The sequence below is a fragment of the Budorcas taxicolor genome, chromosome 20, assembly GCF_023091745.1.
Source record: "Budorcas taxicolor isolate Tak-1 chromosome 20, Takin1.1, whole genome shotgun sequence".
In the NCBI taxonomy this organism is placed as follows: Eukaryota; Metazoa; Chordata; class Mammalia; order Artiodactyla; family Bovidae; genus Budorcas; species Budorcas taxicolor.
This window is the reverse complement of record NC_068929.1, coordinates 16,023,836-16,038,667: the sequence shown is the minus strand read 5'-3', so window position 1 is coordinate 16,038,667 and position 14,832 is coordinate 16,023,836. Positions and strand designations below refer to the sequence as shown.

General features: G+C 45.2%; 1 protein-coding gene across 2 annotated transcripts in view; it reads left to right on the top strand.

Moving 5' to 3' along the window:
- The window catches only part of MAST4 (microtubule associated serine/threonine kinase family member 4), a 614,194-nt gene that overhangs the window by 579,965 nt on the left and 19,397 nt on the right, over positions 1-14,832 (top strand). For both annotated transcript variants that reach the window (XM_052659092.1, XM_052659093.1), the window contains 7 exons: positions 4,273-4,395; positions 4,600-4,712; positions 6,492-6,619; positions 7,261-7,496; positions 11,704-11,904; positions 13,867-14,096; positions 14,621-14,743. In XM_052659092.1, coding sequence (XP_052515052.1) covers positions 4,273-4,395; positions 4,600-4,712; positions 6,492-6,619; positions 7,261-7,496; positions 11,704-11,904; positions 13,867-14,096; positions 14,621-14,743 — 1,154 coding nt within the window. The remainder of the gene's footprint in view (positions 1-4,272; positions 4,396-4,599; positions 4,713-6,491; positions 6,620-7,260; positions 7,497-11,703; positions 11,905-13,866; positions 14,097-14,620; positions 14,744-14,832) is intronic.

Sequence of the window (14,832 nt, the reverse complement as noted above, 5' to 3'; positions counted from 1 at the left end):
TGGGAGGTCGTAAGTCATTTCTTCATTGCCCGGAGTCTCAGTTTCCTAATCTATGGAAATAAGCATGTTACACACCTCACAGGATTATTGTAAGATTGAGTGTGGGCACGTTGGAGGAGGTATGTGGTTGCATTAATCTGGTGCAGAACAGGAGCTCGAGAAATGGTCACTTTCCCTTCCTTTACCTTTCTGGTGAATTCTTAAGGTGAGAGTGACATTTGCATGAGCTCCTGTGTCTGATGATTTATATTTGGCTCATAAAGCCACCATCTATATTATTCCAAGAGGTTGTTGCTCAGTCGCCCAGTCATCTCTGTCTCCTTGTGATCCCATGGACTGTAGTATGCCAGGCCTCCCTGTCCCTCACCATCTCCCAAGTTTGACCAAGTTCATGTTCATTGCATCAGTGATGCCATCCAGCCATCTCATCCTCTGATGCCCTCTTTTCCTTCTACCCTCAATCTTTCCCAGCATCACGGACATTTCCAGTGAATCATCTTTTCGCATCAGATGACCAAAATACTGGAGTTTCAGCATCAGTCCTTCCAGTGAATATTCAGGGTTGATCTCCCTTAAGATTGACTGATTTGATCTCCTTGCTGTCCAAGGGACTTCCAGGAGTCTTCTCCAGCACCACAGTTCAGAGGCATCAATTCTTTGGCATTCTGCCTTCTTTATGGTCCAGCTTTCACAACTGTACGTGACCACTGGGAAAATTACATGGACCTTCATTGGTGGAGTAATGTCTCTGCTTTTCAACAGACTCTCTAGGTTTGAGGTTGTGCTGCGTGCTTAGATAAGCTCAGTTTTTCCAGCTCTGCGACCCCATGGACTGTAGCCTGCCAGACTCCTATGTCCATGGGGATTTTCCAAGCAAGAATACTGGAGTGGGTTGCCATGTCCTCTTCCAGGGGATCTTCCCAGCCCAGGGATCAAACTCAGATCTCCCACATTGCAGGCAGACTCTTTGTCTGAGCCACCAGGCAAGCCCAAGAATACTGAAGTAGGTAGACCATCCCTTCTCTAAGGATGACTTCCCGACTCAGGAATTGAACTGGGGTCTCCTGCATTGCAGGTGGGTTTTTTTTACCAGCTGAGCTACCTGGGAAGCCCCAGGTTTGAGGTTGTTAGCCCAGGGTTAATTTTTCTCTGGTATGTCCTTTTGATTCTTTTGTTCCCCCTCTCTCCAGAAGTGCATGAAAAACAGGGCTCAGTGATAAGCAGCTGCTTCTCAGTGGGGCACAGAGGCCAATGGGTGAGACCTGGGCACTGGGTCAGCAGTGGGCTGGGCTGCCTGGGGAGGGCCCATTTGTCATTCTCTATAGAGAGCAAGTGAAGGCTCTCACCAATATGTGTCCCAGGGTGCAGGTCAGGGAGCAAACCGTCTGGATATGATCTGGAAGTGTCCTTTGAGCCTCTGGGTCCAGAGAACTATACTTTTCTGGGTAAAGTTGAGTGACCTGGATGTTCCAGAGCTGTCATTTGATGAGGCCCCAAGAGTGGCAGCTGTACAGTGGTTGGTAGGCCACAAGGTAGGGCCTGACTCTTTGGACCTCAGTGTCACTGGCACAGTGAGGGAACTGAATTGATGCATATTTAAGCCCTTTGATCGTCTCCAAGCAAAGATCACTGGAAGAAAACATCCCTGGCAGCTGTGTTTGGGGATGTTTGTTGGGGTGGATGAGAACCAGGATGCATGGAGGACTGGAATTGGACTAGGCAGAGATGCTGGGGAGCTGGGTGTGTGGCTCCCTTCCCCGATATCCACATGGTGAATCCATTTGAGAGTTGATGCGAGGGAGAGGGCAGGGTAGGATCCAAACTAAGCCAGGCCTCCCCTTGCGTGGCCTGTGGTGCTGCGGCACTGAGGATGGACTGGTGGTCTTTAGACAGACCTCAGCTCAGCCCTTCTAACCCTTCCTCGCCGGACGATCTTGACCCAGTATGGTTTACTGCTTATTTGCTTTACCCATCCAAAAAATGGAGCTGACAATGCCTACTACGAGGCATTACTTTCAATGGTTTAATTAAAAGAAGCAAGTTGCCTCTTGTCTCTAGTGTGATACTTGTCAGAGTTGGCCCTCAAATCCCAGCTGCTGATGTTGTTGCTCTTGGGCTCAAAATCAGACTTGAGTATTGCGCTGTAAACAAGGAAAAGCCTACTGAATTCTAGATGAAGAGTCTAATCATACTTTGTAAAGAACCCATTCTCCCTTTTGGGGGGTGATTTTTTTCGCTTGGCATTTTTCTCTTCATTCCATCATTTTCAAAACATTGGTTTCCTTTCGCTAGTTTGGAGCCCTAGCCAACCTGCTCCTTGTGCTCAAGTGAGGCCCAGTGAGGACAGAACAATGACTTTGAACTTTACAGATACCTCCCCTGCCCCAAGACTTTTCATTCAGCTTGCATTTCTCACCCTATTCCTTTTGTACCCCACCGAGGACAGGATGAGAAGCATGGGTAACAACTGCATTAAAGAGGCATTTGCAACCCCTGTTGAGGGGCATCTCCTGGTTGGGAGATGGATTAGATCCTGGTACTAGTCTTGCGAGAAGTATCTCTTCCTGAAATTGTTTCAAGACTGAATTTTCCTTATCTCCCCCACCAACAGTGTGCATGTTGATGGTAGGATGGGGGTGTGTCTCATGGTGAGATTTTTATAACATGTGTACCTTCTCTTTACATGGGAAAGTGAAAGTCGCTCAGTTGTGTCCAGCTCTTTGCAACCCTGTGGACTATATAGTCCATGGAATTATCTAGGCCAGAATACTGGAGTGGGTAGCCTTATCCTTCTCCAGGGGACCTTCCCAACCCAAGGATCGAATCTAGGTCTCCCACACTACAGGCAGATTCTTTACCAGCTGAACCACAAAGGAAGCCCAAGAATACTGGAGTGGATAGCCTATCTCTTCTCCAGAGGATCTTCCCAACACAGGAATCGAACCGGGGTCTTCTGCATTGCAGGCGAATTCTTTACCAACTGAGCAATCAGGGAAGAAAGTATACTATACAGTCCATGGAATTCTTCAGGCCAGAATACTAGAGTGGGTAGCCTTTTCCTTCTCCAGGGGATCTTCCCAACCCAGAGATCGAACCCAGGTCTCCCACATTGCAGGTGGATTCTTTACCAGCTGAGCCACAAGGGAAGTCCCTTTACATGGGGGACAGTATAATACTTCGATGGGGTCTGCCCTTCAAAATCTCTTTAAAATCATAAACTGAATTACAAATATTAATTCAATTCACTGAATTGTCCTATCAGGCTCACTAGGCAAAAAGAAACCTAAAACTTAGGAATTGTGATTGCTTTCATCACACGTATTATAAATCTATCAAACAAGTTTGCCAGTTTCTTATTTAAGAATCTGTAAGCCATAGAACCTAATTCCTACCAACGTTAATGGACAATCCAGTAAAACTGAATGATAACCATTATATATTATCATCTTTATTAAAATCTTACCTTCATACATATACCTATGGCTGATTCATCTTGATATATGGCAGAAACCAACACAATATTGTGAAACAATAATCCTCCAATTAAAAATAAAATTTTTGGACTCATTTGGAGTTCCAGTGGTTAAGAATCTGCCTGCCAGTGCAGGGGACATGGGTTTGATTCCTGGTCTGGGAATATTTCACATGCCTGGGTCAACGACTGAACCTGCATGTCCTAGAGGCCACAGGCCACAACTAGAGAGTAACCCCACTCGCTGCAACTAGAGAAAGCCTATGTGCAACAACGAAGGCCCTAGTAGCCTAGATATATATATATATATAACTTTTAAAAAAAGAGAAAAAGAGAAATCGATTGTGGTAGGTACCCCCCACCAAGAAAATAAAACTTACCACCAGAGGAGTTACTGCCATGAGCACGTTTTATACCATCTTAGAATTTTAGGGAGTTATAAGCAGCAAGTCTGCTTTGGGCCAGTGTGTGTCCACGTCCCCAGGTTCAGCATAATGGGATTTTAAGTGGCCGTGTCATTAACTTTTGAAAAATGGAGGAAGTCATGGAAAAATTAACAAAGAAAAACTGTGCCATAGCAACTGCTGTTAGCAAAATCAAATCCCCTGCTGATAAATTATGGGAAAATTTTTGGAGCTTTGGGTTGTAGCATGAAAAAAATTTCCCTGATTTCTTTAATTCTCTCTTGATAGAACTTTTTCTTTTTTTTTCTGTTGTTCTTAAAAACTGATGCTTACCTTTGTTGGGAGGATAACTGAACACTTTTCCCTCTGTTCTTTCCCTCCACTCCCTACCCTAAGGTGGTGCATATGAAGTCAAACAGCATCGATTCTTCCGTTGCTTAGACTGGAACAGTTTGCTGAGACAGAAGGCAGAATTTATTCCCCAACTGGAATCTGAAGATGACACAAGTTATTTTGATAGTACGTGCATTATCTGACATAAAACATTATTTGGCCTTTTCTTTGTGGAAAATCAGCTCTGTTTTTGATAGGTACCTTTCAGTCCTGAACCCATGGGTTCTGAAACATAATGTTGCCTTGATAGAGAAACTCATAATTAAAATAACTAAGTTAAAAGCTGAAATTCTGAGTAATTGAAACTGCTTTCCAAACCTTTCCCTGCAGCTCGGTCAGAGAAGTACCATCATATGGAGACCGAGGAAGAAGATGACACGAATGATGAAGACTTTAATGTGGAAATAAGGCAGTTTTCCTCATGTTCACATAGGTTTTCTAAGGTAAGTGAAATATGGCATAAACGTAGAGGGTCTCCATGTTGACCCTGGTCTAGCTCTTGCTGGGCCATGGAGGCGTCTTCCCATTGCCTTTATAAGAAGAAATTTGAGCTCATTGTGTGCACAGCCCTCTTCTAGGATTCCACAGATACAACATAAAGGAGAAGGCTTCGTCCTCGATATAAGCCCATTCACTTGGAGACAGTTGATTGTGAAATGAGGCAGTCTCTTAATCAGTGATAGAAATTGTAAGATATATTAAAGGGGCAGTAGGCCAGCCAAGCTAGAATTTTGGAAATAGATCAAAATCAATGTTGGAGAAAGGTGCTTTTTGACTGGTAGTGGGAAGATTTAAAAGACAAACAAACCAAAGACACACCTAATAGTCCTGAGATAAGCAGGGCCCTAGGACGATAGAAATGAACCTACAGGGCACCCTACCTTCATTTTGCTATTTTCACTCAAGCTATATTTTCTGTTGCCATGGCGTTTTACAGCATTATTGTGTAGCTTTTCTATAGCAATGAGTGATTTGAGAGTGTTCCGTAGCTTTTTCTAAGTGACTACCCGGAGTGCTCTGCAGATTGGCCAACACTGCCCTCCCCAGGTACAGGAATGACACAGAGAGGCAGGGATTTCCCTGGAGGGGAGGCCCAGGTCTAGAGCAGAGCCAGGAAGGAAGCTGATGACAGAGTTCAGGCTCTCCTGGTACCTGTTCTCTGGCCTGTCAAAGCCATCCCCTAAGCTGCTCCCTCTCTGCTGTCTCCTGTTCTTTCGCTGCTGCTGCTAAGTCGCTTCAGTCATGTCTGACTCTGTGTGACCCCATAGACAGCAGCCCAACAGGCTCCCCCGTCCCTGGGATTCTCCAGGCAAGAACACTGGAGTAGGTTGCCATTTCCTTCTCCAATGCATGAAAGTGAAAAGTGAAAGTGGAGTCGCTCAGTCGGGTCTGACTCTTAGCGACCCCATGGACTGCAGCCCACCAGGCTCCTCTGTCCATGGGATTTTCCAGGCAAGAGTACTGGAGTGGGGTTCTTTCACTACCTTCCTCCTAATCCCAGGAGATTATAGGAGCTATAAGGGCCATCCCCATGAGAACAGCAGTTGGCTGGCTTGGACGTAGCGAGTGCTTCCTGGGTTGGACTCTCAGCTCTTTGTTTATGCTTCCATCTTGCCGGTGGTACAGCAGAGACCTCAGTTTGCTTAAGCTATGATCCCCTTCAAAAATCCCAGTATCAATACATGAGGCTGCCTGCTGGTATATGTGATTTATAAGCCAAACACATAACTCTGACTCTTCACCAAGTACACACTGCATCTCCCCCCAACGGGTCTTGAAATAGGTAATTTATTTTTCTCTTCCCTCTCAATTCCAATTCATTTTTCTACTTCCTGCACCTGACTGGGGGCCATTCAGTCTTTTTCTCTGTGATTTTCTTTTTCTGATTGACTTCATGGTTAAATGTAATCTAATGCATGCATTGATCCTAGGCCTGGAAACCCCAATGCATCTATGGATTTTGTTTGCAGATACAAAGTCCATAGTGAGATATGGTGAGAATGTGATGAATTCATAGCTCCCCACTCCAAAAGGAAATAAAATTGTACAGTTGGCCACTCACCTCAGGACTCAAGTAAATGCATTGGAAAGTACCTTCTGAATACATGGCCCCAATTCAAACCGTAGTCAAACTCTCAGCTTGTTCTCCCAGGACTTTTTTTTTTTCTTCTGACAATCCCTTTCAAGAAGATACTAATAAGCACTGATTCTTTGCCTTGCAGGTTTTCAGCAGTATGGATCGAGGTACTCAGAATTCAGGAGAAGAGAAGGAAGACCCTGGGGACAAAACTAAAAGCACAACTTTGCCATCCACGGAAACGTTAAGCTGGAGTTCAGAGTATTCTGAAATGTATGTGAAATGCTTGTTAAGAAGCGTTGTAAACAGTAGCTACTAGGGCAGTGGTTCTTCAACGTGAGCATGCATCCGAATCTCCTGGAGGGCCTGTGGAAGCAAAGTGCTGACCCAGGAGGTCTGAGATGAGGGCTGAGAATGTATGTTTCTCTTTTCCTTTTTTAAAAATGACAATTGTCTATCCTTTTACATTTTTTTCATCTATTTATTTTTAACTGAGCTGGGTCTTTGTTGCTGCACGGGCTTCCTCTAGTTGCCCTGAGAGGGGCCTACTCTCTGCTTGCAGTGCGTGGGCTCGCTAGTTGTGACTCGTGGGCTCTGCGTGGGCTCAGTACTTGTGGTGCATGGGCTTAGTTGCTCCACAGCATATCAGATCTTCCCAGGGATCAGACCTGTGTGCCCCACATTGGCAGGTGGTTCTTACCACGGGACCACAAGGGAAGCCCCAAGAGTGTGCATTTCTGACCGGTTCCTGGGGATACCTCTGGTCTGGCACAGTTTAGAAGTCACTGCCCTCAACATGTGTTGGTTAGGAGATCTCAGTTCCATTTTTACCTGTTTTTTTTTTTTCCTAAAATTCACCTTGCGCACAGTTTTCCAGTGTCAATAGATATATGACTGTTTTTTGTTTAATTAAGGCAACAGTTATCCACATCCAACTCTTCGGATACTGACAGCAACAGACATAGGATCGGTTCTGGGCTGCTTCCCAAGCTGGCCGTTTCAGCAGAGGCAGAACATGATGGGGCCGCTCCCCAGCCCAGAGAGCTGCACGAGGAGCCGGAAAAGCCAGCCCTCCCCGCTGCAGAGAGTGCCCAGGAGGAGCCCGAGGTCACCACCCCGGCCAGCACGATCAGCAGCTCCACTCTGTCAGGTAAGGCCGTGGGCTGGCCCCTGCCATCCCAGCATCACCCGCCAAGTTGACAAGTGACTGCGGTGCTCAGAGTCCCAGGCCTGGCTTCGGACCAGTCTTGTGTTGCTAGACTCTCTCACAGCCCCACTCCTTAGGCCTGGGCGGTGGACTCCTCAGAGCTGAGATCAGACACATCAGCCCTCTCCTTGGAGCATGGCTGTACGGCCAGTCTTTCTTGCTGCACCTGAAGCCTTCACGTCCTCCGATGGGTTCCAGCGGCACCCTTGGATGGTCTTCAGAAGTAGAAGTAGGGGAGCTTGTTCTTCATTGTGGAGGCAAAGGCACAGCAAAGGTCTTGTGGAGTTGCATCTAACTCAAAGTGATGAGTAAGCAATCTTGCAGACAGTCAACAGGACCCTCAACAGCGTCTTAAATCACCACCTATATAGTGTAAGCCAGTTTTTCCTCCGGTGTTCAGATGGGTAGTTGTTTCCTTGAAGGAGCTGGTTTTTGTTGTGGGGCCACATTATACCCAGTCACCAAATAGTCTCCACTCTAAACTGTACCTCAGTCAGTGCAGCAAAATTCTCATGCCATGAGGTTCACGGATTGAGAGGGGAGAGGGGAGTCAGAAATACCAACAGAGTTCAAACTGATATCTTGTGTGGCTATGAAACCATTCCACTGCACACAGGTTTTCAGCCTCTAGGTAACCAGTGAAGACACTTCTGAGACATAGTTTGGTGTATGGGAAGCAGTCCAGGGGCTTAGGGCTTTCCTGGGAGAACTCTTCTTGGTGTTACTTTTGTGTGAAGTAAGCCTTCCTGACCAGAAGAGCAGCGTCTTCATGGGCTTTCGGATGCCTGTGTATCATGGCGGAGAAGGCAGTGGCACCCACTCCAGCACTCTCGCCTGGAAAACCCCATGGACAGAGGAGCCTGGTGGGCTGCAGACTATGGGGTCGCCAAGAGTCAGACATGACTAAGCAATTTCACTTTCACTTTCATGCATTGGAGAAGGAAATGGCAACCCACTCCAGTGTCCTTGCCTGGAGAATCCCAGGGACGGGGGAGCCTGGTGGGCTGCCGTCTATGGGGTCTCACAGAGTCGGCCATGACTGAAGCGACTTAGCAGCAGCAGCAGCAATATATCATGAATACTTGCAGCCCTTAATCACAGAGGTGTCCTCATTAAATGATTGGACTTGCGCTTCCCTCAGAGCAAGCCCTTGAGGCGCATTTCGGATATTTTTGGTTTATAAAAACATTATGCATAGCACATCCTTCCACAGAGCAATGTGCATTTATGCTTTCAAATAATAAAAATATGGGTATGGCTTAAGGTTGCTATAATAAACGTTTTCATTAAGCCATATCCAGTATGCTGTATTGATAACCATGAATGATTATCATGAAATTTTTTTTTAACTAACGGAATATTCAGTGTCTATTTGTTTTGTTTTGAATCATTTCAAAATAACAAATTTTACACACAGGGTTTATTTCCGCCTCACTAAAAGGTCTGGTTCTGTGGAGCTTCATGTGCGCTGATAGTTGATCATGGGGAAAAATAATGTTGGGTTTTCCCCTTCTCTCTTTTCCTCTCAGTTCTGTTTCCGTGTGGGATAATTCCGCATGTCCTAACTTGGTGGAGCCAAGATAATAGCAATGCAGAAGTGTGCAAAGACAAGCTAGTAGCCTCAGATTCCTGTTCCTCTTGGTTTCACATCAAATGTGGCTATGTCAAGCGCTTTGTATTTCTGGTTACTAAGTCCTCATGTGTTTCTTAGTTTATTATTTACTCTGCTAATAATAGCTGCCTCTATTTCACATTTATTCTTAATATGATGAATTATTTACGATCTCTTGGACTCTTCTGCCTACTGACTCTCAGAAACTTATGAGGGAGAGGGAGGGGAATGGTGTCTAAGCATTTGATTGATTACTTTCATAATTAAAAAAAAAATCTGTCTCTGTCCTGCCATGCATTTTGATTAATAGATTCAAACCACCCTTCTCTCTGTCTCCCTCAGACACACACTAAAAATAATCAAAGACCTTGGGGGCCATACAGAATAGAGAGATGAGCTGATTTGCTCATAGCCAAGGGTAATTAGGAAATCTGAAAACCGTGACTGTAGTAAAATTAAATTTGTTGATTTTTATATTGCTCCACCATCAAAAAGAAAGAACCCTTGACATTTACAGAACATTAAAGTGACATTATCCACCCTTGGCAGGAAAGACTCACACGTTTATATGCAGTGCTATGAAATGAGACAGCAGAGGCAGGCGGGGGGATGATAAAAGGCACGCACTCCAACAGTGAGGGAAGTCCAGCCTTGTACTCGTTTCCTTCTCTTGACTACAATGTATTTGAATCAGTGAGAAGCAAAAGTCTTGAAAATTTAGGTGTAGCACTTGAACGCATCTGACAGATTATTCATCGTGAAGAGATTCAGCTTTCCAATTCATGCTTGTCAATGATCCCATCCAAACCAAACTAGAAGGGAGAAGTGAGTGTGCAGCTTATCCCAGAGCAAGCTGAAGGTTTTTGAGGTGAGATTTGATTTGTGAAGCAGGTTTTGTCTAGTTTCTTAATTTAGAGTGAATAGAATAGATACCCTGTTTAAGGGGGTTGAGTCTAGCATATACAAGTGGAAAGAGGGTTGTTCTTTGCCTTAAGATTATCTTCTTTAGTAGGTTGGATGGGTGTCACACAGATGACTGGGATTCTTCTCCTGTGCCCGCAGTGCCTGCAGCGCCTGGGTGGCCATGGACAGCGCTGTTCTCAAGCCCCACTGTCCCAGGTCCTAGGCTTCCCTTAGCGAGGACCACACCTGGGGGTCATGCCACCTCTGTGAACTAGGACCGAACTTTAGCTGTACCGTTGTGAGTCGAGCACTGCAACAGAAATGTTAGTTAAATCCAATTAAGCCTCTTTCCTAGGCAAAAAATGTCGTGGTCAGCACTTTGATGTGCTGGCTGGTCTTCCAAAGGATCGTTTATAATGGGATTAAATTCTCTCTGTGGATTGCATATCTTAATGTGATGATAGTGTTGATGATTTTTAAAACACAGGGGGCTTCTAATATAGCATGTAGAAAGAAAAGGGAGATAAGCATTGTTTTTTCTGGACAGACAAATATGTATTATCAGTGATAAGAAAAAAGAAAGAAAAAAAACCCCCAAAACTGATAGACCGTGAAAGAATAGGAGAAACGGAAAGAGATGGTCATGTGACTTGTGTTTCACTATGTCACTTCTGGCAAGAGAGCACTGTCTTCACACTGGGCCTGTGTACTTACCAGACTGGGATCAGTGATACTCCATTTCTGCGTTGTTCTATATGGTGGCATATTCTCTTACATTACTCTGCTGAGGGAAGTCCTAATTTTTTAACTTAAAAAAACCCTTCTGGTTCATATTCAGGGTAATAAAATTAAAAATAAAGAAGACATGTGGCTGCCTTAGAGGGGGACAGATCTTCTCACTGGTCCAGGAGTTTCAGGACAGGTCAGCATAGGGCTGTGTCAAGACTAAAGCCGAGAAGACGTAGTGAGCCATTGGGTAATGCCGCGTGTAGTGGAAGAAACTCTTGGTCTTGGCTTGTGAAATTTACAAGGAGCTTAGAGTGAAAAGAGGTGTGGGAGGTCAAAGGTGACACTTTAGGCGCTTTTATGTAAGTTACATCCTGAGCCTAGTGTGAGGTGTGTCTTGAAAAGATGGTAGGAGATGACAGGGGCATAAGTCTCTATGAAGTGACTAAATGATGTCCACTTCGCAAAAGCCGGTACTAACTGCCTTGCGAATGCTGATCACCAGTATCATAGGATGATGGTAGTATGCTGTGGGCGGTCATGGGGTTCGTAAGGTGACGTTTGGTTCATGACCTTTCACAGTGGGGTCAGGAGGAGGAATCGTCTGTTAGAGTTGTAAATGATTCTAAAACGCAGTTGTTCTTCTAGTTAAATGGAGTCGACTAAGAATTAGTGGACCTGTGTACAAGGAGAATGCAGTCTGGATGGACAGCTCTTTCATTCTCTCTCCTCCGACTCACCTTTCTCGAACCAGTCGCGTGATTTCCGTGTTTGCCTGACACCACGTGGACTCACGCACCACACGGGCCTCTGTTTCCCAGTGTTCGTCCTTCCCTCTCTCTCCTCCCACCTCCGCAGCTCTCCTATCCCAAATTCTCCTGAAACGTTTTTCCCTTCTTCTTTGCACAGTTGGCAGTTTTTCAGAGCACTTGGATCAGATAAATGGACGAAGCGAGTGTGTGGACAGTACAGACAATGCCTCCAAGCCCTCCAGTGAGCCCGCCTCTCACATGGCTCGGCAGCGCTTAGAAAGCACAGAGAAACAGAAAGCCTCGGGGAAAGTCACAAAGTCCCTTTCTGCCAGTGCCCTGTCCCTCATGATCCCAGGAGGTAGAGAGACATCGGCTTGCATGAAACTGTGTGGCTTGTGCATGTGCCCCCGCCCCCGATGTGGCATGCTGGCTGAGATGCAAGACTGCTTGAACCAGTGATGGTGGTGCCCTGGCACAGCCCTCCTGAGTGACCCCCTGGAGGGCCTCCAGGGCTCCCAGAAGACAAATGTGACTTACCCCTTCGCACTTCTTTCGGCAGCAGGAGATGAGGCAGGATCCCTTCCCACGAAGGCTGATTTCTTTTGTTTTCTTTCTTTTCCCTTTCTCCCTTCCCCAAGTTAAGTGATAAATTTTGCTCTTCTGAATAATTTTTCTTCCCTAGACCAGGCATCATTTATATCCTTTACAGAGCTGTTTACAGCATCTGTGTCAGAAAGCTAAGTATAGTTTTTCTCATCTAGTTAATGAGGAAATCAATACAGAGAACATACGTTTTTCATTTCTGGGGATGCAGAGTATATCACAGACCGCACTGAAATTACAAGTTTTACCAGCCTTGTCTGTTGGGTTATGCTTCCTCCTACTGGTAGCCCAGTCATTTTCTGCCTTATATTTAAAAAACTGGGCTTAATTATGATTTTGTTGAATTGCGGTATTTTTTGACAACCTAGTTTTGCCTCTACTAATCACAAAGTCTGGTGTAATTTCACTGGCCGAGATGAAAATGTACACCCTGGTGGTTGTGACTTATCACTCAGATGACAGACAGTAAGAGAATGGAAGTGTCAGTCAAATTATACTGCAGATGGCTTGCAGTTGGAAGAATACAGCCCATGTATACAAGGAATTGTTTACATGGTTGAAATTTGAAATTTGTGCAGAAAGAAATGTTCATTGAGGGGGCAGTGCTCACTGTAGCATGTTCTGTTTTCTGGGAGATGTCCGTATAGCACCTTAAAACAAACACCCTGGTCTGAATGACTGTTCACAACCAAAAGGCAACGGCTCCAGGGTGGTCGGTAAGTGGAATGTGGTCCAGTCCACTCTGAGAGCTGGTGAGAAGGCCCGCCTCTTGGTGGACGTGGGTCAGTTACTCAGTTTGGGGAGATAAGGAAAGATGTATTGAGGACAAGAGTCAGGGGCATGGCTTTCTTAGCAGTTTGGATCTGTGTGTCTACTCCGTCTTCTTCTATCTCTGCATGTTTTGAAGTTCCCTGCCCACCAGCGTGGATCTGTTCAGCTGGCCTTTGTATGAGACAGAAGGTGGCCAGGAAAAAAGTGTCAAGATGCCACATGAAGTCAGAGTGGAAGAGCCTGGACATTGATGCATTTAGCTAATTGTTCTCCTTTGGACAGATGTGAGATTCTTGCCTGGGTAATCCCATGGACAGGAGCCTGGCAGGCTACAGTCCATGGGGTCGTAAACAGTCGGACATGACTGATTACACACGCATCCCAGGAATTACAACAGAAGATAGTCTGGATACTTCCAGCTTGCTGTGGCCACCGTGTTACTCACTGCACCCTGGGAGTCTTCAATAGCACTGGCCTCTTGTAGCCTGGCCCTTGCTGAGCTCACATTTAAACCACAGCATCTTTGTGTAGATTATTCTTTTTCATATACAACACACACACAGCTGTGTGTGCACCATTTCATATGACCAGTTAGGATTTGTTTAGATTCACATAGATGAAACAGTGACAAGACCTATAAATAAAAAGTGTGTTTGTTCATAAAACAAGGAAAACAGGATAGAATTGGTGTTGAAGAATATGAAGTGAGGTTTTGTTAAAATTTCTCTGTCCACCTGCATAATCCTCTCAGAAACCTTGCTAGAACTGCAGGTAATATATGAAGAGAATCAGCTCTAATCCTAGTAATAAGGACTGGTTCCTTTATAGGCAAGTTAACATGACAGGGTTTTCCTGATGCAGGTGACCTAGTCAGCACTTGCTCAGTAATCCGGCTTCCCTGGTGGCTCACTTGGTCAAGCTTTGACGACTGGCTTCTTTGTTGCAGATATGTTCGCTGTTTCTCCACTGGGAAGTCCAATGTCTCCCCACTCCCTGTCCTCGGACCCTTCTTCCTCAAGGGATTCCTCTCCCAGCCGAGATTCTTCAGGAGCTTCTGCCAGTCCACACCAGCCCATTGTGATCCACAGTTTAGGGAAGAACTATGGTTTCACCATTCGAGCCATCCGGGTGTACGTGGGAGACAGCGACATTTACACAGTGCATCATATCGTTTGGGTGAGACTCTCTTTCTGGCCAGTTTTCATTCCCAGCAAACTAGAGAATGAATACGTTAGCTGAGGCATGGTTAACAGCAAATGAGCTTCCTGTTAAGCTGGCATTTGGGGCCTACTTCATACTCTTGCTCTTTCTCTGTGTGGTAGGACTGAATTTAGCAAAAGTTAATTCTTTTTAATAATTGTGTTAGTCTTCAAATCTGATTATCCACTCTATATACCAAGCTTGTGGAAATAGTACAAAATAATCTTATTTTTATCCTTCTTTTCTTAGTTTTTTCCACCTGGCCTTTTTTTCTAAAATTCTTTCTCAGGTCACCTGAAATATTGCTTAAGGAACCGTAGGAATTACCCTATTTTAGGAAGATGGCAGAACAAAAATAGTGAGCCGTATTTTACTGGTTTCCTCTTAGACTCACAGGATCATTTGTTGATGAACTCAGAATATTGTGCTGCAAGAGAACAGTAGGTGTCAGGGTTGTCATTTGTTTGCTTACTAATGTATCTTCTCCTCTTGAACTTTAGAATGTCGAAGAAGGAAGTCCCGCTTGCCAGGCAGGACTGAAGGCTGGGGATCTGATCACGCACATCAATGGAGAACCGGTGCATGGACTTGTCCACACGGAAGTTATAGAGCTCCTGCTAAAGGTACTGTCTTTTTTGAAGTTAGGGCCATCTAGATGAAGCAGGAAGCCAGAAAGAACTGGCACCAGAAGTTCTTTACTCAAGTTCTAGTG